We start from the raw sequence: 21,829 nt of genomic DNA on the forward strand, positions 1-21,829 counted from the left end.
GCTGAGTGATGCCTGGTCCTGTGTGATCCTCAGCTGGGAATTAGGTGCTCGTGTTCCCTGTGGAATGAATGGGAAGAGTCAAGTCAGATGTTTCTCAGAAGCCAGATGAGCTGCCAAAAGTAAAAAGGAGATTCTAAATCTCCAGTATGGGTATCTTAAACACCTTTGTTTGAGTCCCCAGAATATCTAATAATTAATGGTTGCAGCACTGTTATTTGATGCCTGCTTCAGACACCAAATTTCCAGTCTCACAGCTGTATGTTCTAACCAGGAAGCTACAAAGTCAGTTTCCCTCTCTGCATAAAAATAAAACTCAGTAGACCAAAGTGGTACATTTTGAAAAGTCTGGGACCTCAGATGCACAGTAGAGACAGCGTAACTCAGTAAGATTGCTGATCTGTATCAAATGCCTGCATGCCCGTTAAATATAAATTACTATGCTTGCTTAGGGCCCAAAGGGAACTCGTCATTTGATATGTAGTAAATTGATCATGTATAAAAATAACTATTTGCCTACAGGTTAGCATGCTCTGGCAGAGCATCCTTCCGATGGAGGTTTGAGCCTACATACCCTTCACGGTGATTTTAAACCCCTTCAAACGCTAAAATATTTCAGACACGCTTCGCTGTGAGGGCTATCTAAGCATCAGAAGAGAGTAACAGCTAATTCCCGTAGCCCTGCTGAAGTGCTTCACAGACATTTACGTTACAGCCGCCGTACAGCTCAGTCCGTGCCGCTCTGAGAGAGAAGCGCGCCCGGCTGCGCGCCCCTCTCCTCGGCATCTCCTCAGAGCTCGGCCGGAGGGCGAAACCCGCCTCTCCGCTGCCCAGGGGCAGCACCTTTGCCATCTCTCGCCGCGGCGTGAAGAGGCGAGAGGAGGAGAGCGGCGCAGTAGGTGAGGGCCCCGCGGCCGGTCCGTGCGTGATGGGGAGAGTCGGCAAGCCGGCGGCTGCCGGCGCTGCGGAGGTGTGAGGCGGGGCGCGAGCTGTGCGGCGGAGCAGGAGGAAGGAAGAGAGAAGCAGCGGAATCTCCTGTGCAAATCCCAGGACCTCGCTCACCAGCAGAGGCTCGGGCGCACCCTGACACCGGAGGGTGAGGCCGGACCCCCGGGACAGCCGCTCGCCGTAGGCATCGCCACCTCACGCACTTCACTGAAACCGCCGTCCCGCGGAAAGGGGGGACTACAACTCCCAGCATGCCCTGGCGACCAGCCTGTCGCGCATGCGCTCCCGGGGTGCCTTGTCCCAGGTTCTGGACGGCCGCTGCAGATCTGGGCGCGCATGCGAGATCCGTTGCGTGAGCAGCGGGTGGGTTTGAAGGGGACGGAGGGCGATGGTGGGGGGCGGCTGGGGCTGTGGAGGGAGCGAGGGAGAGCGGCGGGCCAGGCCGGGCCGGGGTGCGGGTAGGGGGAGGCCGGCGGGCGGGCGGGGTGCCCTAAGACCGGGGCGGCCGCCGTGTGGAGGGTGCCTCAGCCATGGCTGTGGTGTGGGTCCCCGCAGGGCGGGGGAGGGCGGCCGCCGGAGCGGCAATGGCCAGGCCAACCGTCATCCCCACGAGCGTCAGGGCGACCGCGCCCGAGGCCTTCATGGTGCTCCACCTGAGGATGAGGGTGGTGGAAGAGCAAACCAGCGCACTGGTGCAAGACCTGGAGGCGCTCGGTGTCGATGGACAGAGGTAGGGAGAAAGCAGGGGTAAGCTCTTTCCTTCTTTGAGAGCTTGCACTTTTCTTGGTTTTCCTCATCTTGTTCCTCTTTGCACCCATTTGCCATGCTTTGTGCTTCTCTCCGTGAGGGAGCTGGTACTGGCAGAGTCAGCAGGAAAGGGCTACAGCAACCTGGGGTCGCAGGAAACCTTCCAGCTCTACGAAACATGATTTCTAATCCAATTGTATCTGTAATGCATACGTGCAATGTCAGGTAGGTATGCATACACAGAGTAGGTCAGTCTTTTCTCCTTTTCAGCCTCGATCGTTTCCACTCACAGACCTCAGAAACACCTGCTAGCCACCCAGCCATTAGCCCTGTGCAGGCCAGAGTAGCATTTGTGGGAGATAATACACTGTGGAAAAACTGTGAAACACTGGTGAATCGAATGTGTCGGTTAGAGAGTGTTGTACAGACACTGAAATTAAACATCTTCCGGCTGCAGACAGAAAAGGAACTGAATCCAAAGCATGCAGGTAGTAAAAAGGGGTTTTTTTTACCACTTTGTTCTTCACTGTCCCTCCATATGCTTTTTCTGTCAGTGAAAGTTCTTTGCCTTTTCCCTGTGGCAGCCCAGTTGGAGCAGCGCCTGAATGCAATCCATGAAGAGCATTTGCAAGAAATGAAGATGGTACAGCAAGAAGCAATGAAGTTGCGCCAGCACTTAAGTGATATGAAAGAGGCTGAAGAAAAGGCAAGAGAAGAAGTTCAGAGACTGAGTACTGCTCTGGAGATTACAACTGCATCCAAGGTACGAAAAATTATGATCTTATAGTTTCAAGTATTAACAGACTTGTTTTTAAGTACTTTCATCTCTGACATAGTTAAACAGAAAGTATACTCAGCTGGAAAAAGGAGTTTATGATATGTTGTTGGCAGTAAGAGCAAACACTTTTGATAATGAGAATGTGTACTTCCATCAATTAAAAAAAATTACATAGCAAATCAAGAATAAAAATATTTCAGATTTGTAATTCTCTCATCTTCCTGACTTAAGTTCATCCTAGCTTTTGTGGGTAGAGTTCTCAATAGCTTTTCTCTTTTTCCAGGAACTTAGATTTCTCTGGTATTTTAGTCTTACACTTCTATTACTATCTTCACTGAAGAGACCTTCAATGGAGTATGTCACTCAGCCTCATTAATTGTATTAAAGAATGCGTTGCTTCTTAGTGCTTGCACTCTTATATGCAGTGCTTCAGAACAGAGCAAGTCAGACTGGAGATAGAAATCAAGTTCTAGGTGTTAGCATGGCAGTTACATTTTATAATACCTGTTGCTTTTGCAATAGTTATGAACATGAAAAAATAAAAATATCTGTTCCTTTCATCTTTAGATGGATGTAGTGATTGCAGCTGAAGAACTGAGGAACACAAACCAGAAAATTAACTGTAGACTTCAGGAGGTAAGTACAAGAGCAAGGGCCTTAGTAGGAGACTGAATTTGCCATGTATTATTTAAATATTTGAAGATGATGATCCTTAAATAATACTCTTGGTGCAATTTTGGAATGTACACAATACAAAGGAACCTGCCAGCCATGCTCATAACTAAACAGAATAATAGAATCATTTTGGTTGGAAAAGACCTTTAAGATCAAGTCCAACCATTAACCTAACACTGCCAAGTCCACCACTAAACCATGTCCCTAAGCACCAAATCTACAGGTCTCTTAAATACCTCCAGGGATGGTGACTCAACCATTTCCCTGGGCAGCCTGTTCCAACGATTGATTGATAACACTTTCAGTGAAAAAAATTTTCTCAATATCCAGTCTAAAATACCCAGATGGAACATCTTTCATAAATGATCTCGAAGTGTTTGTTCAATATACTTAATTAGACCTGGGTCAGAAAGTGTTTATTTTTAATAGCTAACAGAACAGCTGTCCCAGGAGATCAGCCTGCGGGAGTCTTTGGAGGAATCCCAAGCGACTGTGATGCATCATGTACAGGACGTGGAAACAACGGTAGAAGCAGAAAGGAAGCAGGTTTGAGAAACTTTCAGTCATCCTTTGTATCTGTTATCATTTTCTCAGCTGGGAGGAGGAGCAAGAACTTGGATGTTGTTCCTAGAAACCAGTTAAAACACTTTGCATTGCATATAGAAATGGAATTGCTTGCCATAAAAGTTTTTTGCGTAAGATTGGGACAAGCAAAAAGAGAGGAGAAGCTGATGAGGCTATATCTTTTCCAGTTAGATCAACTTTTCAGGCTCTGAAATTTGCATAGGTTTGCCTGACTGAATTCTGCATCTTAAAAAATAATCTGTAATATCATTGCAGGTACAGATATTACAGCAAGACTGCCAGGAGTTGCGTAAAGATGTCCAGCTAGCCCAAGTGAGGCTTCAAGAGGAGGAAAAAAGAACTGCCCAACTGGAGCACCAGTGCAAACAGCTGAAAGCTGAGCTGGGTATGACAGTGGGTTCTTGTCATATCTTTTTAGCCCTTCTCTCCTTGCTTCCACAGTGAGAAGAAACAAGACCTGTGGGTATCAGTCAACAGGAATGGAGGGCAGCTTAAGAGATGATGAAATATTAAAAGTCCTTTAATTTGCATGTGATGTTTCTAAAGCCTCTTCTAACCTAGAGGACACTGACAACAGTGGTAATCAGAGTAATGAATACACAACAGTAATATGAAGAGATTCCATCAGCATAAATTCTTTTCAGAGGTGACTTCATCTGGCAAGTCACCATTAACGCATGATTCCCCAACTGATGGGCAAGTAGAATGCCCATTGCTACTGAGTCTTTTGTAGCTGATTAAAAAAATGTGCTCTATTAAACATGAGTATAAGGACAAGCATCTTAGATAAGCCTCTAGTTGATCTCATTTAGATTCCCAGTCTATTGATGTGAAAGTAGCTGCTTATAAGGGAGCTAAGTGGCATTTAATGCACTCTAGGGTAGGGGGAAGCTCCGTGTTGTCAAAATTAAAGGTAAATGTTCCTAACCTAAAGTCTGTTCCTTATTCCCAAATAACTCAGAGTAACCACACCTAAATCCTAGCATAATTATTGTTCTTGTGATCCTTCCCTCAGGACCCATTTCAGATTTCTAGCTATTTCTTTTACAGAAATGTTCCTGTTTCCCATACGTTTTGTTATTCTGTGAGTCACACGTGATAATTACACGTGTAGCTCACAAAAGGCAGTCAGCATTTCTGCATAAGGCATGGCAAGAGGAGAGAAACTTGTTGTGTTGTGGCAGAGTTGGCTGAATGGGGGAAAATGATGGCAGAATAATTCTTTCCTTCAGAACAAATCCATATGCAAATGACGAATTTATATGAAATGTACAAAGTTTCTTTACTTCTGTATCCTGCTGATCAAGGCTTTTTCCCTTTGTTAATTGAAGAAACTTTTGAGTGATCCTTTGATGATACCATGGATGTTGTAATATTTTAGCTAGATTTCCCTGCCTACCCTGCTCATGCTGAATTATCTCTTGTTGTCTTCCTTTTTTTCCCCCAGTATGTTATACAGCAAAGCAGAATAAGAGGCTAGCTATTATAGGCAGGTTGATTCAAATTCCAACACAAGTGCTTCTGCTTTTAGATCTGTGTGGTTTAAGCAGGGATCTAACTATTGTTCTTTGTCAATGCACAAAAACTTGTAAATTGCATGTGGACTGTAGGTTATAGTCAGGACAAATCAGTTGCTTACACACTAGACAGCTGAATAAGAGACTTAGGGTTATTTGATTTGCACAAGCAATCACAGAAGTGGTACGTGTAGGAGATTGGCATGATGGCATGCTTAATTTTAAAATTAAATCAATTACAATTAATTTATGGAATCAATTTGAAAAAGTAATTTTGCTGAAACACTGAAATTATCAAGAAAAGTGTTAAAGAACAACACATTTGTAGAAGTCTTACCTGTTTGTGGCATACTCAGTAACTTAGCTAAACTCAAATGTAACATCAAAATATCACCTTTTAAAATTACCAAACAGATAACAAAGCATGTCCTGACATTCTTTTCTATTTTTAGACTCCAGGAACTGTATCATTTCCCAGCTTAGTGAAGAAGCAAAAGTAAGTTGTAAACAAGTATTGGTGAGGAAAATAGCTAAATAAAGATCAGAACAGCCTATATGGGGCCTTTTAAATGTACCACACTGCAGAGGCAGAATTTTTATGTGTACAAATGCCAAATGTGACCAAGGCTACTAACCATTGAGTGTCTTTCTTCATTATTTTACCAGTTTGGGGTTGCCCTACTTATTTTTTTAAAGATTAACTTTCGTATTCTACTGAAATATCAAAACAGTGATATGAATGCCTTCCTTGAAAAGTTAGAACTAATCAGGAAACACATTTGTGGTAGCACAAATATTGCATAAAAGGAGACAGATTGATTGGTGATTAGTACTACAGAAAAATCAGAACCTTGGTCAACTGGGTACTAACTGGGCGAAGAGGTATGCTTACTGCCTGTGAAGGGACTGTGTGTGCTGTCTGAAGTCTCTGAAAGAGTAAGTTTCAGTGAAGAGGAGGTAAAAGTTCAGCTTAGATGTGGAGTCTCACAGTGCTGGCAGAGGATTCCTTCGATTGTGAATTATACCACTTCTGGCAGGGAGATCTTTTAAGCTCAGAAGTATTGAGATTAATTATAGTGGAGACTAACAAGTTTGAGCTCAGAAGGATATGAAGTCACCCTCAACTTTTAAAGCTAGGTTAAAGCAGGTAGCACTTTGATTATTATTTCAAAGTATATTTTGGAAAGACGCTTGTACTATAGAAGCCATGTCTGGTTCTTGCAAGATCACATAGCCATGTAATAGCTTAAAGGAAATAGGCAAGTATGAAACAAAGACTTGATATTTGTGAAGTGCCTTGCTAAATGACATTTACATTTTTTCTCAGTGAACGTTCTGTTTTATTGCCCCTTAGAATGCACAGCTATCCCTTAGCAAACAACGCAAAGAGAACCTGCAACTTCAGTCTAAAATGACAGCCCTGCAAGAAACAGCAGAGAAAGTACAGGTAATGAGAATAGCTACGCTTGTTTTCAAAGTGGAAGTAAAGTATAACAAAACAGGTCATTACAGTGAGAAATTATTATACATTTACTGGGAAGCCTCAAATGCAGGTCAGGAGACAAAGTTTAGCGCCCTCAGGTAATGCAGGCTAATGAACAGCTTCCAGTGAAGGAATTCAGTCACTAGCCTTGGTAACTGTTCCAGATTTCCCAGCCTTAAGGCTGGAAAGTTTTTTTCCCAATACTAATTTTGAATCGGCTTTTTTGAAAATGTCTTCTTCAGGGGCCAGGGCATGCAGAATTACTGCTGCTCCCTCTTCTATCTAACCTTGAAGTAGTACATTAGATTCTGCATGAATATTTTTCTATTAATAGAGTCAAATATGGAGTACCTGCTTGGCTAAAATTTTCTCTGCCTTTTGGACAAAAGATTGACCTCAGGACATACTAAAAAATTTTATTTATTCTACTTTCCCTCTTTTTAGAATATATTTTAGAAAAAAATTTCCTGTTTTTCCTATCTTCCCCAACAGTTACTTGTTTATTGGATGGTGATCACTGGTAATGGGATATGATGTCTTTCAAAGAAAAGTTCCATTTTTCTTTGGTTATCTACAATATTTTGACTATGAAATTAGTAGGGGTCTGTTCTCAATTTTTGCCGCCTTTGCCATAGAAACATTACTTTTTTTCTGGACTTCAGAACTATTATGCTTGATTGGTAGTTTAAACTATGTTCTCTTTTTCCCATATTGTAAACTTTTAACACGTTGGAATAAGTCTACCATGAATTGGGACTGCCTGAACAATTTTTTTTTGACACTTTCTACCTAAAATAGATTTTTCTACATCTGCAAGAGATTTTTAAAAAGTTTCTGACAGCCTATTATGCAGGAAAAAAACCCAACAAACAAAACCCAAACCCTGAAAACATGTTTGTCATCCTCCTCCTCCTTCTATCTAACCAGGTCCTTAATGACCACCTAAGCCAGCAATGCTCAGAGCTCAGCACCACACTCCAAAGTGTTGCCATGGAGAATGCTAAACTCATTTCAGATCATCAGACCATGCTTAAGGTACGTAGCCTACCATTACAGTCCAAGAAAGTTGTCTGCAGCTCAGACATTAGACAACAGACTAATTCCTAATACTGATAATCTGTGGGAATACAATAAAATACATATAGCAATGGAACTATCACTACTATAAAGGTAGTGATAAACAAGTGTTAGTGTCCTTCTTTGGCAAAGATTTATTTTCAGTACAGAAAAAAGTCATACATTATGAGGAAAGAGTGTAAATAATACTGTTTATAGATAAGTCATATGTTATGAGGAAAGAGTGTAAATAATGCTTTTTATAGAAACATCCTGTAACAACCACTGAGAAAGAGGAATGTAGGAATTAATGGGCATTGTAAATACTGTAAATGCAGAAGCTGAGTGGAAGTAATAAAGATCTGAGATTAAATATAAAAGAAGGTAAGGTGAGCTCAGCTTTGACACCCTATTCAAGAATCTGCACACCACAATATGCAGAACTATAGGGATGATGCAGGAGCTGGATGACAAATTAACAGCTTTGTAAATTAATTACTCATCCCTCATCATTCTGATGTTACTGTTATTGCCTGGGTAATTTTTCCCCTTTAGGCAGAACAAGAAAAGACTCGTAAGCTGCAAGAGCAAGACTCGCTTCTGAACGCTGCCCATGCCAACATTATCGGAGAGCTGCAGAGTGCGCAGCATGAGAGGGCTCAGCTTCAAAGAGAGCTGTGAGGAGGTTTCTCATCTGCAGCCTCTGTCTCCCCTTCCTCCGTTGCATTCTCACCACCTTGTATTCTGCTTCTGTAGCACTTGTTACTTATTCACACAGAAGGGCTAGTTTGGTATTTAATATGGAGGCCATCTTCTGTCCTTCTGTTGTGCTAGAACTTCAGCTTGGCTATTTTGTCTTTCTTTAGGGAGGCCTTGCATACAGAGCATGGCAAATACAGGCAGAAAGCAAGCCTTGCTGAGGAGGCAGCAACCACACAGAGACAGCTTTTGGAATGTACTGTTGCTAGACTGCAAGGTGAACTTGAGACAGCTTTACAAGAGAAAGGATCTCTGCTAGCAGAAAAGGAAGATCTTCAGCAGGAGGTACAGAAAACTTACTGGTTTAAAGCTGTATTCTTGAAGGCTGCTTTAGGACCCATGTCACAGGAGTTCTTATTTACACACCAGTTTTGCTTTCAGAATGATTATTTTTTGCTATTGCAGTGGCAAGTGTGACACACTCTCCCCTTTCCTACTGTGCTTGTATTTTGACTTGTAATGTCTCCTTTCTCAAGCATGAAAAGGGAGAGAGGACAGGACAGCTCTGCAGATGTTATTTCTGAATTCCAGAGTTGACTTGCAATCTTCAGATCAACTGTTCTGAAGATGTGTAATGTTTCTATAAGTCTGGACGTTTTTAGGTGACAATGATTTCATGTTTCTTTTGACAGATAAGGACAACAGCAAAGGAAATAATACAGGAAAGGAACAAATTGGAAGTAGAAAAAACAGAGAATGAGGTATCTTGCAATATATATGGCTGTTGTTTAAATTCAGGGCTGTCTTTCTCTAAGTTTTCCTTTCATTTTGTTTACTCTCTCTCAACTAAATTATTTCTAAATAAAGTGATACTTACCATAGTCATATTGCTTACTTTGCTGTTTGATGCTTTTCTTGTCTATGTGTCAAGACACATATCCTACAGCAACCTACACAAGGCCCTGTTTGTAGTAATAAGTTTGTTATGCTACTATGGCAAATGACAAATAATTTTCAGCTTCTCCTAGCTATTTTGCCTTCCTTGCATATGCGTAGCCTGGAAGAGGAAAGGTCGCTTGTGGTATAAATGAGAAATTCCTTAGTGTTATGACTGAAGTCAGCATGATTGGTGGAGTTTCTTTCACTGTTGCAGGAGGGCGCTCTGAAACAGGAGAGACTGTATCTAATCCACATGTAGTGCTGAGGTTTTGTGATATTCATATATTGTGACTGTGGAAATCTTGAAGTGGTACAATTAGAGTTGGATTTTCTTGTTCATAGCTAGAAATGGTTTCAATGAAATTCACTTTGCAAACACTGGAGGAAGAGAACAAGAAGCTGGTGGATCACTTGGCTGTGCTGGCACATGAGCAGGTAAGCCACTAATAAAGTAGATAATTGATGACCTGACTGATAAGTAACTGTAGCAGGAATCAAGGTGCTCTTTGAAGTAATCTGCATTGTTTGGAGAGTGAGTGATCAAATTAAGGAATCAAAAAGGGGAAAAAATGAAAACAAAAGGATATCTCAAATGTTACTCCGTCTTTTTTAGATGTCTGTGTGGGATGAGCTAAGAGGACTATATAGAGCTTCAGGTACTGGACATTTAAGTATGTCATTAAAATCCTATTACTCCATTCCATTTTCTAGTACAGGTATACAGCTTATATATCTGTACATAGGTATTCAGCTTGTGTACATAGGGAAGGTATTAACAACAGTTTTATGCCCTTTGTGGACAAGTTTGCACTTGGGACCTCATTCCTGCTTTTAACTTGTTTCCATTCCATTATTTCTCACTACTGTCAGTCACCTGGATCAGGATACTTGACTGGTTCCAGAAAAGTTGAGTAAAAGCTTAGTAATGCTGTGTTACCTTTGGGTTTGGTTTTTTTTTAATGGTGGATGTAATGACCAGTTGTATACATTGGAGATCCTCAGAAACACTTAGCTGCTGATAAGGTCCTAACATCATGAAGCTGAAGAAGAATTCACTGAAACACCTTTTGAATGTTTGTTATTTGATAATCAAAGTTACGTTTCTACAGTAGTTAGTCTATAACATATGTATATCTTTTTTCTGTTTAACACAGAACTCCTTTGGCAGTCATCAGTTAAAGAATATGAATCAACAGAGAATTCAGAACCTTAAAAAGTTGCCTGATTTTTAATTTTTTTGGTATTCTTTACTTAGTTATTTTAATTCTGTCCATGCCTTCTCATTCTTCTAGTTACTTCTGCTTCTCTGTTCCCTGTTGTCAAAAGTTTCTTTTATTTCTCCTTTTTTTGTTGCCTGTGCTTCTAGGACAGTGGGCCTTCTTGTGGCCATCTGGAAGGTTGTACCAATTTGAGAAGCTTTTCTAGAGATAAACTGTCTTGGAGGAATTTATGCCATTTAAATTTTTTTTTTTTTTAAATCTGTTTAATTGAAAAAATTACCTGAAGCAACAGTGGAAAGTCAAAATACTCAGGGAGAAACAGGACACTGAGCACCTTTTTTGTTGCCTGTTGCCTTGTTTTTCCTATGGAATGGTGACGTCTGCTCTGTTATCCTCAGTATGCCCAGCAGCAGATGCAACAGGTGCTGGCAGACCTGACTGACCGCAAGAATAGACTGGCCTGTGACAAAGGAAAGCTTCAGGTACCTCTCTGCATCCTACTTGTCAGCTCCAAAGGGAAACTCATTTTTTATGCTCATCTAAGATAAGGTTACTTAACCGTAGCTCTTCAGTACTTAATTTGGAGGGAAAGGCTTATTTATCTTCTCTAATTTATTTGTGTAGTGTCAAGCACATATATTAAGAGAGCGCTGTATCAAAATCATCTTCAATCCTACTCATACTGCCTTTGGGTGACAAGATGCTATTGATGTAGCATCTCTAGGATTTCTGATAATTAAGTTGCTGAATGTGTGAAAATGGTAGAATGGTTAAGAACCACCAGGGGGCATTAAAACAAAGTACACAGGTAGAAAATTGGTTGAAAGATTAGAAACATGGAAAGAAAAAAACCCACATTAATACGCAGTGAGGCAAACCATGGTGGTAAGCAAAAATAAACAACATAAGTAAGCTTTCTTAAGCAGAAGTTAGTGAGACAGTAAATGAGGTGCTGAAAGTAAAGCTTTTAGTTCAGCGTGACCTACGTCATAGAATTTGGGACAGTGGCACAAAGATTCCTGAGTTTCTTTTAAAAACAGCACAGAATATGTAGTGATTATTAGAGAGCAAGAAAGCTACATTTACACAATAGTCCTAGGTCTGGTGGTAGTGACAGAAGGAAGTGACAAAGACATCATACTTAAATTAAAACAAAGTGAATTCTAATCTTTTAGACTATTTCTATGGAAGGAAAAGTTAGAAGTGATTTACTTGCTGCTTCTCCTACTGTGGGCCTCTGAAAAGAAAAAAATTGCTCTGGACAGAGAGACGTTGTTACATCACTCTGCTTCTGTGTTCCAGAGAAGATAATGCTTTTCCGTTTCTGCACTAAAAGAAAGCTGAGCTATTTTGTCATATCTCTTTTCTTAAGACTGAAGTGCGGAAGCTAGAGGAAGAGCTGTAAATGCATGTTTAGATAATAGTAGACTTTGCAAGTGCATTGCATAGAGACCAAATACACTCAGGTGAAACGGAACTTTGAGAACTTCTTTCGCCTCAGTATTAGGGTCAGACTAAGTACATAGCCATTAGAAATCAGATTCAGCACACTTTATCCTGAAGAATGGAGTATATGTTTAATGTTAACTGTAGCATTTCAGTCTGCAGCTGGAAACAGAACCTGGTTTCATCAAAACAAACGTGAGAACTGTGGCAGCTCAGCTGAACAGAGATGGTTTTCATGCAAGTTTGTTGCATGTATTCAGGCTAGAAAACACACTGTGTACAGAATTATATAGTTCTCAGAATTTCCTATTATTTCCCAGTAATAGTTGCAGATAATACGTGTCTAGCTATATTGCTAGGAGGCAAATAGTTATTCTGCTTCAGTCTATCTTAATAGACAGAATTACAGAGAAGAGGTGTGTTATCCTGGGCAGGTTCTACGTAAACAACTGCAGTGGACTCTGCTGTCATGAGTTTGCTGTTCTAAGCTGTAAGTTCAAGTAACTGCATTGAGACTTCTGTTCACAAGCAAGAATGAACTCGTAACAGTAAATGCTCTTTACAGATTCCCCTTGCTTCTCAGATGCCAAAGCAATCCTGTAATACATTTTGTGGTAGGAATGGCACCAAAAAGAAAAAATTCCCCAGCAAGGTCTTGGCAACAGAAGTCTCCTGATCATAATGCTAGGTCAGCTGCAGGCTCAAGAGAAGAAATTATATAGATACTGCAAGCATGCAAGTTACTTATAAGAGAATTCTTTAACAAAACTCTAATAGATGACTGATTTTCCTGCTCCTTTCCCTAATGATTTCTTGTACTGCAGATGGCAAACCTGCAGCACCAGCTGGATGCAGCAAAGGATGATAACAGCAAGATGGCAGCCATGCTGGAGCTCATGTTAGCTTCTAATAACAAGATGCAAGCAGCTCTGGATGTGGTACAAACTGAGCTGGGACACAAGAACTCTGAAATCAGCAACCTCAGAAAAGACAAGTAAGTGAAACTGATACTGTTTCTGTGGTCTGTCAGCAGCATGGTGAAGACATGCAGATGAAGAGCGACATCTTCCCCATGGTTCTGGCTAAGAAGCTATAGGACAAGTTTGTTTGAAAAGTTTGCTACATCCTTTCCTGCAACACTGAAATGTACTTAGTGCTAATGAACGAAGCATACCAAGTGCTTGGAGCTAACTCTATAAGCTTGGCATGCCTTGTGCATCTTGTGGAAAGTAGGTAAAAAAAAAATTAACTTCAAAGACAGGCAAAATTTAATATGGTTAAGCTAGAGAACCAAACGGTGAGATGGTCACCACTTCAGAGATGTGCACAAATTGACTTAATGCATGATTTTTTTAATCCGATTTCCATTTTCAGAGGCCAGACTCAACAGAAAATACGGAGGTTAGAAACAGAACTGGAACATTGCCAAGCCAAACTGGTTGCCATGGGAAGGCAGCACAGCAGCCAGGTAGAGACCGCATTTTTCCATATTAACAGCCACCACTGCGTTTTTGTTGTTGAGCCAAGTACCTTTTCTTTTTCTGAATACAATATGGTGCAACACATTCATGTGAAGCGAGGCAAAAATATTCTATCAACTTTTGGCTGCGGAGCAGGAAAATTGTTATCCAAGTGTTGAAGAAGGCAAGCATCTCCTCTCTAAAGAAAAATTTCTTGGCACAGGTAAAGGTTTTACAGTCTGCAGCTGGATACATAATATGAACAGAGATTTCAGAAGTTTATATAGCCTTTATTTTTTACTTATTAGAATGGAGGGGAAAAGAGTGCAGGGAATTGCTTTCATCTTTCCTCATACTTAATGTCAAAAGTATTACTTCACAACCCAAACTCACTATTGACAAAGAATGGTTTGTTTTGTTGGGTTTTTTCCCAAGAGAGTCATGGCTATATGACAAGTTGTTCTGATCCTTCTGACTAAGCCAGTCAGCAGATTGGCATTGTAAGGGTTCCCATCTAGATGCCTGTGCTTAGGACATTTGTAATCAGACAGTTGGTGAACACACTGTTACTTCCTGTAAGTTGATACTGACTGGGAAGGATTCTAAGCTTTTCATTTGGGTAAGTATAAATTTGGCTTGTTGTTACCGCACAGGTGGAACCACTTTGTAAGGCACTAGAAAGCGCCAGAACAGACAAGAAACTTGTTCTTTGTTTGGAAGAAGTTCTGCAGATCAATAATACCATGCAGAGCAAGCTGATCCAAACTCAATATGAACTGAAAAGGAAAGAAACTGAGCATCAACAGCTGATGGTCTGCAGGTAAGACCAGATCCGTGATACTACACTTGAGGAGAAATATTTCTTCGCGCTAACATCAGAGCTTTATTGCTTTACTCAGCTATCAATATCAGCACTGACTGTATGCTGAGCCAGCAGTATGATAAAGATAGATTCATGCAGAGCTATAGAAATAGGCTTTTTCACTCGTTCCCATAATGACTCTTCAACCTACTCTGCTGTCCTGAGGAACTGCTTACCCAGGGTCATTATGGCACTTCTACAAACAGCTTTTCCATGAGGACAGCAGATACCACTTCCACTTTGAAGCGGCCTGCAGTAGCTATGGCAAGGAGAGTACAGGATAGCTGTTTAAATTCCCCACCTAAAACTGAAGGGTAGCAAGTAAAACCTCAAACCTAAGTGTAGGTGCAGTCTGGATCTCCTCATTATCCTTAGTCTAAACAGGCTTAGCCATTCAATTTTCTGAAGGAAAGCAAGTTGTCCTAAAGTGTTTTTTCCAAAAAGTCTATTGACCTTGTATAGCTATTTTGAACCTCCTTTTAAATAAATGGAATATGAAATATTAGAAAACACATTCCAATCTTTAAACAGTAGTTGTGCAGAGAGTATATCCAAGACAAAAGTATTTACAATGGAATTGTCTTTCCTAGTGTTTAAAAAATAAAGCATATTAAATATAAACGTGAACAACTGAATTTGTTTCTTCTCTTTAAAGGGAACAGTTAATGGAAAAAGCCAAGACTCAGGAAAAGATGTATGCTGAACACTTAGAGTCTTTGAGGAAGCAGTTTCAAACTGAACAAGGGGCTTCTAGGAAATCTGCCTGTCAAGAATCTGCTGAGGTGAGAGGGGATAGAATGAAAAGATTTTAGTAAATGACTTCCAGAGAAAGAGATTTGCTTTACAATTTTCTAACAGAACAAGAGCAGCTCATGACAAATATTTATCTCCTTTTCCATTCATCATGGAGTTGTCCATCACTTATATACAACAAACAATTTTGTCATGTGGTAGACAGACATTTTGGTGGCCATGCATAGTTGAAATCTCTGCTCTCTAACTTTTTCAAGTACGGCTCTATATCCCCAAGACTATATACCTCATTGTCCGTAAGATCTTGACATTGGTATCAGTCATTCCAGTGACTTCAAAAGGATTATCTGGGATTGTATAGCAATCTCCAGGGATAAAATACTGGTTTGGAAATCTGCTCTGTTTCTTGGGGGCTGGATCATAAAGCTCAGCATAACCTTAGTATTACTCAGATCCCAGCATTCACTTTTTTCCCTTTGTTAGAAGGGTATTAAAGAAAAGTCAAAACACCAGATGCTGTAGCATACTTCAGATACAGCAAATCAATTGGATGTGCTGCTTATTAATTGTTGTATAGAATGAACTAATTGTTACAGTTAATGTGAACTCACTTTTTCTTCTTTCCTCTAGGTAAAGAAATCCCTTGAACAATCCTCATCAAAATTGGCTGAAGTTTTCTATGCTAACAGGGAGCTGTGGCAGAAAGTAAGAGAGTTGGAAAAGTCTTTGTCCAGCTACAGGGAAGAGCTAAAAAGCCAAAGAGCTCAAGTCAGACAATGCCTGGCCTGTAAAGCTAACACAGAAAGAGTAAAGGTACACACATATTTTTCCATAAAGCCAGATATCCTATTTGAGAACTCCCTTTTTTGTCCTACTGAGTAGGACTGCTGTTGATCCTTTGCAGTGGAGCTAGGCTTGAAAATAAAACTAACTCTGGACTCAAATTCTGAACAGAAGATTAATAGATCGATAGCAGCTACAGTAATTGTGTGGCTTCTCCTGTCATCCCTCCCCCCCATATTAAATATGATGCCATAGTGTCTCATCTCCCCATTAGATTTTTATAGTAGCATTTGTCCTCCATTATAAAAATTTTGTAGATACAATCTATTTAATTATTGATTGGGCCAAATGTTTTTTGTGTAATGATTAGTCCCTTTCCGTCCTTTATAGCCGTAGAATTTAACAGTTCAACTGGTATCTGATCCTAAATGAGAATCTAGACTCCTTTGCAACTCTGCCACCTGCTTGTTTCCCTTTTCCTGGTGGGGCATGGGTTCTCTTAATTTTAGTCTCATAGGACAAGAGATAAAGACACAATGTACGGACATCTGTGAAATAATTCCCATGTAACAGCCAGTCAGCCTGAAAAATTCCTGAAGTTTTGTTACTCTCAACAATTTCCAGGAGACTCTATCTGAACTGAGGAAAATGGAAGGAATAAAACAGGAGTATCAGAAGAAGAATTATGAACTGGTGAGCTTTCTTGACCAGTTTCCTGAAGAGTCTGATCTGCTAAAATGTTGTTAGAATTTCATTCTTGTGTTGCCTTCAGTCACAGGACATCCAGAAATTTGTGTCAGAGTTGAAAAGCATGCAAAACGAGATGCAAGTGTTGTTGAAAAACCAACATGAGGTGCAAGTGCAGAACAGGCAGCTGGAGATCCAGCTGGAAACTGAGAGAAAACAAAGGCAGCAGCTGGAAAACGAATGCCAGGTAAAGTGATAACAGTGTGAAAAAGTGGCGAGACACCCATGGAAGCATTTTTGTGCTAAATCTAGGGGGTTGTAGAAGAGATGGTACAAAGACTTTATGAACTCAGTCAAAATATATTCCTATAAATCTTAGTGTGTCTGCTCCAGAAAGCCTGAGTATCAATTTAACATATACTCACCATATATCTCACTTGTTAGAGAAACAGGATTTTTTTTTTTAAATTATAGAACTCTAAGCTATTTACAATAAAGATTGGAGAGTCCATCTGTTATATTGCAATTTTTTATTTGTGCCATGAAAAATTGTGTAGAAACTAATATTTCTTTTTCTACATAGGAATTGGAAAAAACAGTCAAATATCTGAAGAAATATAAAGAGGAGACAGAAGTGAAACTGAAGGAAGCCAGCATAGAGTCAGAACAGGTGAGACTAGTTAGCATTAGAATAATAATTCATTGAAAGTAACAAGATAGTATTTCAGCATATGCACTGAGTAACCTTTTCAATCTCAGATACAGGTCTCTGGTGAAGAGTGAGGTGCATCCTTGGCCTTTTCAACTAAGTGGTGTTTATCATACTTTAAAAAAAGAAAGAGTTTTTTATCTTTTCTGTGAATCACTGATTTAGCTGAGTTTGTAAGAAGAGATTTTGTCCCCCACTGGCTACTGTCTTTATCAAGCTCCATATATCTGTGCTAACCAACCAAAGTGTGGTGGCCAAGTCAATTGCCCCCTGAGCTGCTCTTGTGTGACTCTATATGTGACATCATGCAAAAACCACATTTCCCACTGCTCCCCCCCACCCCAAGAAGTCATTTGTCCTTGCATCACCTCATTCTTGCACTGCTGTACCACAATAGCCAAATTATTATAGCTTGCATGGATTACTGTAGTAGTTTGGGGTGAAAATCTAGGGGCCTGAGGTCTTACATGCTGCTTATCAGTCCAAGTACTGTTCTGTGATTAGAAAGAGACCTTAATAGCAAGAGAGTATTTCTACAGCATTCTTCAGGCAAAGTTAGCCTTCCCTCATCTTTCTCAGGAGTTTGTGGTATTCGGTATCCATTCCCCCCCTTAACAATGCCTCTGTATTTCATGCTGTGTTGGAGAGCCGTGTTGACTTCATTACCCCCCTAAGAGAGAGGCAACTTTGTAGTGAGGACCTCTCTCATACATCCTTCTCACAGCAATGGAAGAGGGCATCATGGATAGATACCTCCTACCCCTACATACAAGAGAAAGATTTGAGTTGTATGCTCTTCTGCCCCTTTGCACAGAGCTCAAAACCTGAAACCCAGCGTGCATTAACTGTTCTCTGCACTTCTAATTATACTGTCTTCCCTAGATCACAACTAGCCTAGAAGAAGCTCACCGCTGGTTCAAATCTAAGTTGGATGGCCTGCAGCAAGAAGTTGTGAAAAACCACCAGCCAAAGAACCCTGAAGAGAACAGCTCCAAACAGGAGATAAAGCAAGCACATTCATTTCAAAGGGGGAAGCAAAGAAAATAGGTGGGGGAAGTATTTGGTAGCTCATTATCAGTCAGGAATTCAGTTTCCTAAAATTTCTTTTGTAGTTCCTTGGACAGGGGTGGAAAACAGACCTCTCTTCTAGTTTAGTTTGTTTCCTCCTCCTCTTTGCCAAAGGACATATTTAAGTAGCAAAGAATATTACAAGTACAAGGTAGCTTCAAGGGACTGTTTCTGTACTTGGAAAAGCTCTATTGCACGTACTTCATGTTTTGTTGATGCTCATTAACCAAATACTTGTCTGAAAGCTAATAGCTAGTATATTTTCTTCTCTGCATTCACCTCTGTTTCAGTGGTTCTCCTTCCCCTTCTCCATACCTTTTACAGATAGCCTTTCAAAAACCGTGCTTACCTTGTTTGTGTAGATTCAGCCTTCTCCATAATTGGCGGTTCTTAGCTGTGTAATTAGTTTTTTAGAGTTGTATGTATTAAACTGCTAAAACTTTAATCTCTTCATTAGTAATGACAAAGATGCCCCAAACAGTCAGCAGCTTCATAAAACGTTGCATCTTTTCCCAGGAGAAAAAGCAAGAAGAGCTTCCCACTTACATCTCCCTGGACAGCAAGGCGAGGACCCAACACCTCCAGCTCACCACCAGGAAGGCCCACGTGAGCTGGGCAGGAAATGAGCTCACTTGACTGGGTCATTCCCAGCCCAGGGAGAGCATCACCCGCTGGCGGGAGCCTCCCTGCTAGCACCCAGGTGCTGGAAGAATTGGGAACTTTACTTGAGCTGACATAGATAGATCTGTATCACTGGGAAGGCCTTGTAAAGAAGAGGTGCTCGCAGGGCACCTATATATAGGGGACCTAGGAATGCTTGTTTAAATCATAAACTCTGATCTGCATTAACTCATACCTCTCACCTTGTCTTTTTGACTCAGGTGCTTTGCATTGTGAGACTGATATTAACAAAACTACTATTTATAGCAAAACAAGTATTCTTTATTATTACTGTAAACGATATGCTGTTGATATGCTGCATCTTTCCTTTCATCACTTTTCTTTTACCAGTTTTATACTAAGGCCTGGCAGGTGCTATCAAAACAGATCTCAGCCTGGCTTGCAGAGCGTTCAGGTGAATTACTGAAGGCAGCGTCATGTGTCTGTGGCTGGCTGCTGACGTGACTGGGACAGGGAGGAACTGGCAGGACTGGCTGCTTCTAATGGCAGGTGATATCCACGTCATGAGAGAATATGAGCCTTGGGCTATTTTAGGAGCATATAAGGAATTCATTAGGTGTGTAACACACACCACACATCATCTTACCTTCATGAGAATTAGTGGAATTTGTTCAACCTATCCTATGTGAATCAGCACACTGGTGAGAGAGTAGTTGAAGCAGATGAATTATGTCATAATACGTTGAAGATGATTATAACATGGACAGTTTTCATGCTTGTTTGACTAAGGATCAGCTTATCTTCATCATGGCTTACTCTTCTACGTGGTTTTAGTGCAACTGAGCTTCAGTACAGGTGGTGTTCCCTCTGATCTGCTTCAACAGAGCTGCTTCCAAACTCCTCTGTCATCAATGGTACTATTTATTTCTGTGGGATCTATACGTGTTTTGCACTACTTGTTCAGTGGGGAGGGCAGTCTTGCATAGCTCTGGAGCCTGGGAGTAGCCTGAGGCCACACTGGAATTAGCTCATTCTGCTTCTCCAGAAATTTGGTCCTAAACTGTAACTCATGCAATAGGACTCTGGACTAATTCACGGTGACCTGAGCCTCTCCTCCTTGAAGCAAATGGCTGTTCTAAGGAACAAGGGGTGGCTGAGCACACTAGTAAAGCTAATGCACACCTCAGCTTCATTAAATCATACTGCTTAAAAGCAGGTCTATACAATGTGGCTTTAGGTTTGTCCCAGTCAGGTTGGTTCCTTCAGCAGTCAACTGGCCTGCGTGCCACACCTGCTCTGTAAAGCTGCTTAGGTGCCTCAGCAAAAGCTGTGCCTCTGTACCGCCACAGTGCCCTCAGGCAAACAGCAATCAAAACTGTAATCTAGTTTTGCTTGCTATGCGCTTAAACTGTAATCACAGCTGAAAAACAGTCTTCTCACATAGCACTTGCCATTTAAACTTCTGTTTATATTGAATGCTTAAGTAGGTTGCCTAACAAGGGACAAATGATTGTGACTTTTGCCTATGCAAAAGGACAAAGCATTCAGCAGCTGTATTTGTATGAAATGCATGTTGGCAGGGCAACAGCACCAACCACTCCTCTCTTTTCCCTCTGCAGCAGTGTTTTAACTAACATACGGTACACCTTGAGGGCTGGTTCCTCACCCCTTCCTTGTTCCAGACTTGCCTTGCCTGCTCTTTAGGTCCCTGCATCTGTAGTTACTTTGTATATTGCACTGCAAAGTCTGATTACATGGCTGTGGCACTTGGTACTTAGATTTGCATAGTGACAGTCTTTTCCAGGTTCAACGCACCCTGTTGCTTCTTCTGAACCTGTTTGGGGTTTAGGGTGGAAAGATACAGTGTAATTTTGAAGGATTTCTGTATCCCAGTACCTTTTAACTTTAGCACTACCTTAAGCTTTGGCTATTCCAGCTTTAGCAAGCAATGCAGCTCAGTGCGTCCCATGCAGAATGAAAAGAGCTGGTCCAGATGTGCAGGATGTGGCTGGATTGGTTTTCACTTCAGATTTGCTCTAGTCTGACCCTCCTGACTGAATACTCACTAGCAACTGGAGCAAGTCCAAAGCCATCTTCTAACTTGCTTTCATTTGAAAGGAAACTAGTTTGTCTGCGCAGAGCCTGCTCTGCAGCGTGAATGGTGAGGGACAGCTCATCCATTCGAAACATCAGAAGTATACAATAGACAAAAACTTGTTACTTTAAAAATAGTCATTTCAACAAAGTTTAGTAATCTAACACTGGTGCCACCTGCAGGATCAGTAACTGAGGTCTACATTGCTAGCCGTTCCCTGGGCGTGGTAGCTGCTAAGCCTCTCAGTTACAGTATTATTTGCAGTATTTAAAAATTAATTTTCTAAGCAGCAAAAAGGTTGGTTGGGGTTTTGTTCCCCCCCCATCAATCTGTGGCTTATTTTCTAGCAGTATGAGTTTTCCAGTCCATATCGACTGGGTTTAATTAATGCTAGTTTCTGTTATTTGGTGCTTAAAAACAATTTAGAAAGCAGTTTGAGACATGCATCATCAGCAGATTGTATTTTTCCTTTTTATTTGTACAAATGCTAAAGATTCATACCTCCTAGCTTTAAAAACTAAACTTCAGAATTCTAGCAGCAATAGGGATCAGAAATAAAGGAATTAATAGTAATGCCTTGATGTTGGTTAATTTTTAAGACAATTCTTAAAAAAACACACCACACAACCTCTATGATGTCAAGTCTATTTAAAAAAATGTACAAGCAATAGGATTCTGAGTATTTCAGACTTGGTTCTGGA

At 40.8% G+C, this 21,829-nt stretch overlaps 1 protein-coding gene across 6 annotated transcripts; it reads left to right on the forward strand.

Annotated features, from left to right (window-relative positions):
* The first annotated feature begins 764 nt into the window (after positions 1-764).
* Positions 765-21,257, forward strand: CCDC150 (coiled-coil domain containing 150). Of its 6 annotated transcripts, none has more exons than XM_075756226.1 (25): positions 765-896; positions 1,501-1,675; positions 1,963-2,180; positions 2,277-2,455; positions 3,038-3,106; positions 3,575-3,691; positions 3,986-4,115; positions 5,700-5,743; positions 6,602-6,694; positions 7,658-7,765; positions 8,342-8,463; positions 8,653-8,830; positions 9,178-9,246; positions 9,767-9,859; positions 11,043-11,126; positions 12,915-13,084; positions 13,465-13,558; positions 14,204-14,370; positions 15,068-15,194; positions 15,796-15,870; positions 16,573-16,641; positions 16,721-16,882; positions 17,219-17,305; positions 18,227-18,391; positions 18,929-21,257. In XM_075756226.1, the coding sequence occupies exons 2-24, from the start codon at positions 1,530-1,532 to the stop codon at positions 18,389-18,391; spliced, it is 2,766 nt and encodes a 921-aa protein (XP_075612341.1). In that variant the 5' UTR covers positions 765-896; positions 1,501-1,529; the 3' UTR covers positions 18,929-21,257. The 6 variants fall into 6 exon arrangements, with proteins under 6 accessions (XP_075612341.1, XP_075612340.1, XP_075612339.1 ...); XM_075756225.1 differs by lacking the exon at positions 765-896 and adding an exon at positions 1,209-1,308; XM_075756224.1 differs by lacking the exon at positions 765-896 and having other exon boundaries at positions 1,489-1,675.
* The last annotated feature ends 572 nt before the right edge of the window (positions 21,258-21,829 follow it).

The sequence above is a fragment of the Balearica regulorum genome, chromosome 6 (assembly GCF_011004875.1).
Source record: "Balearica regulorum gibbericeps isolate bBalReg1 chromosome 6, bBalReg1.pri, whole genome shotgun sequence".
In the NCBI taxonomy this organism is placed as follows: domain Eukaryota; kingdom Metazoa; phylum Chordata; class Aves; order Gruiformes; family Gruidae; genus Balearica; species Balearica regulorum.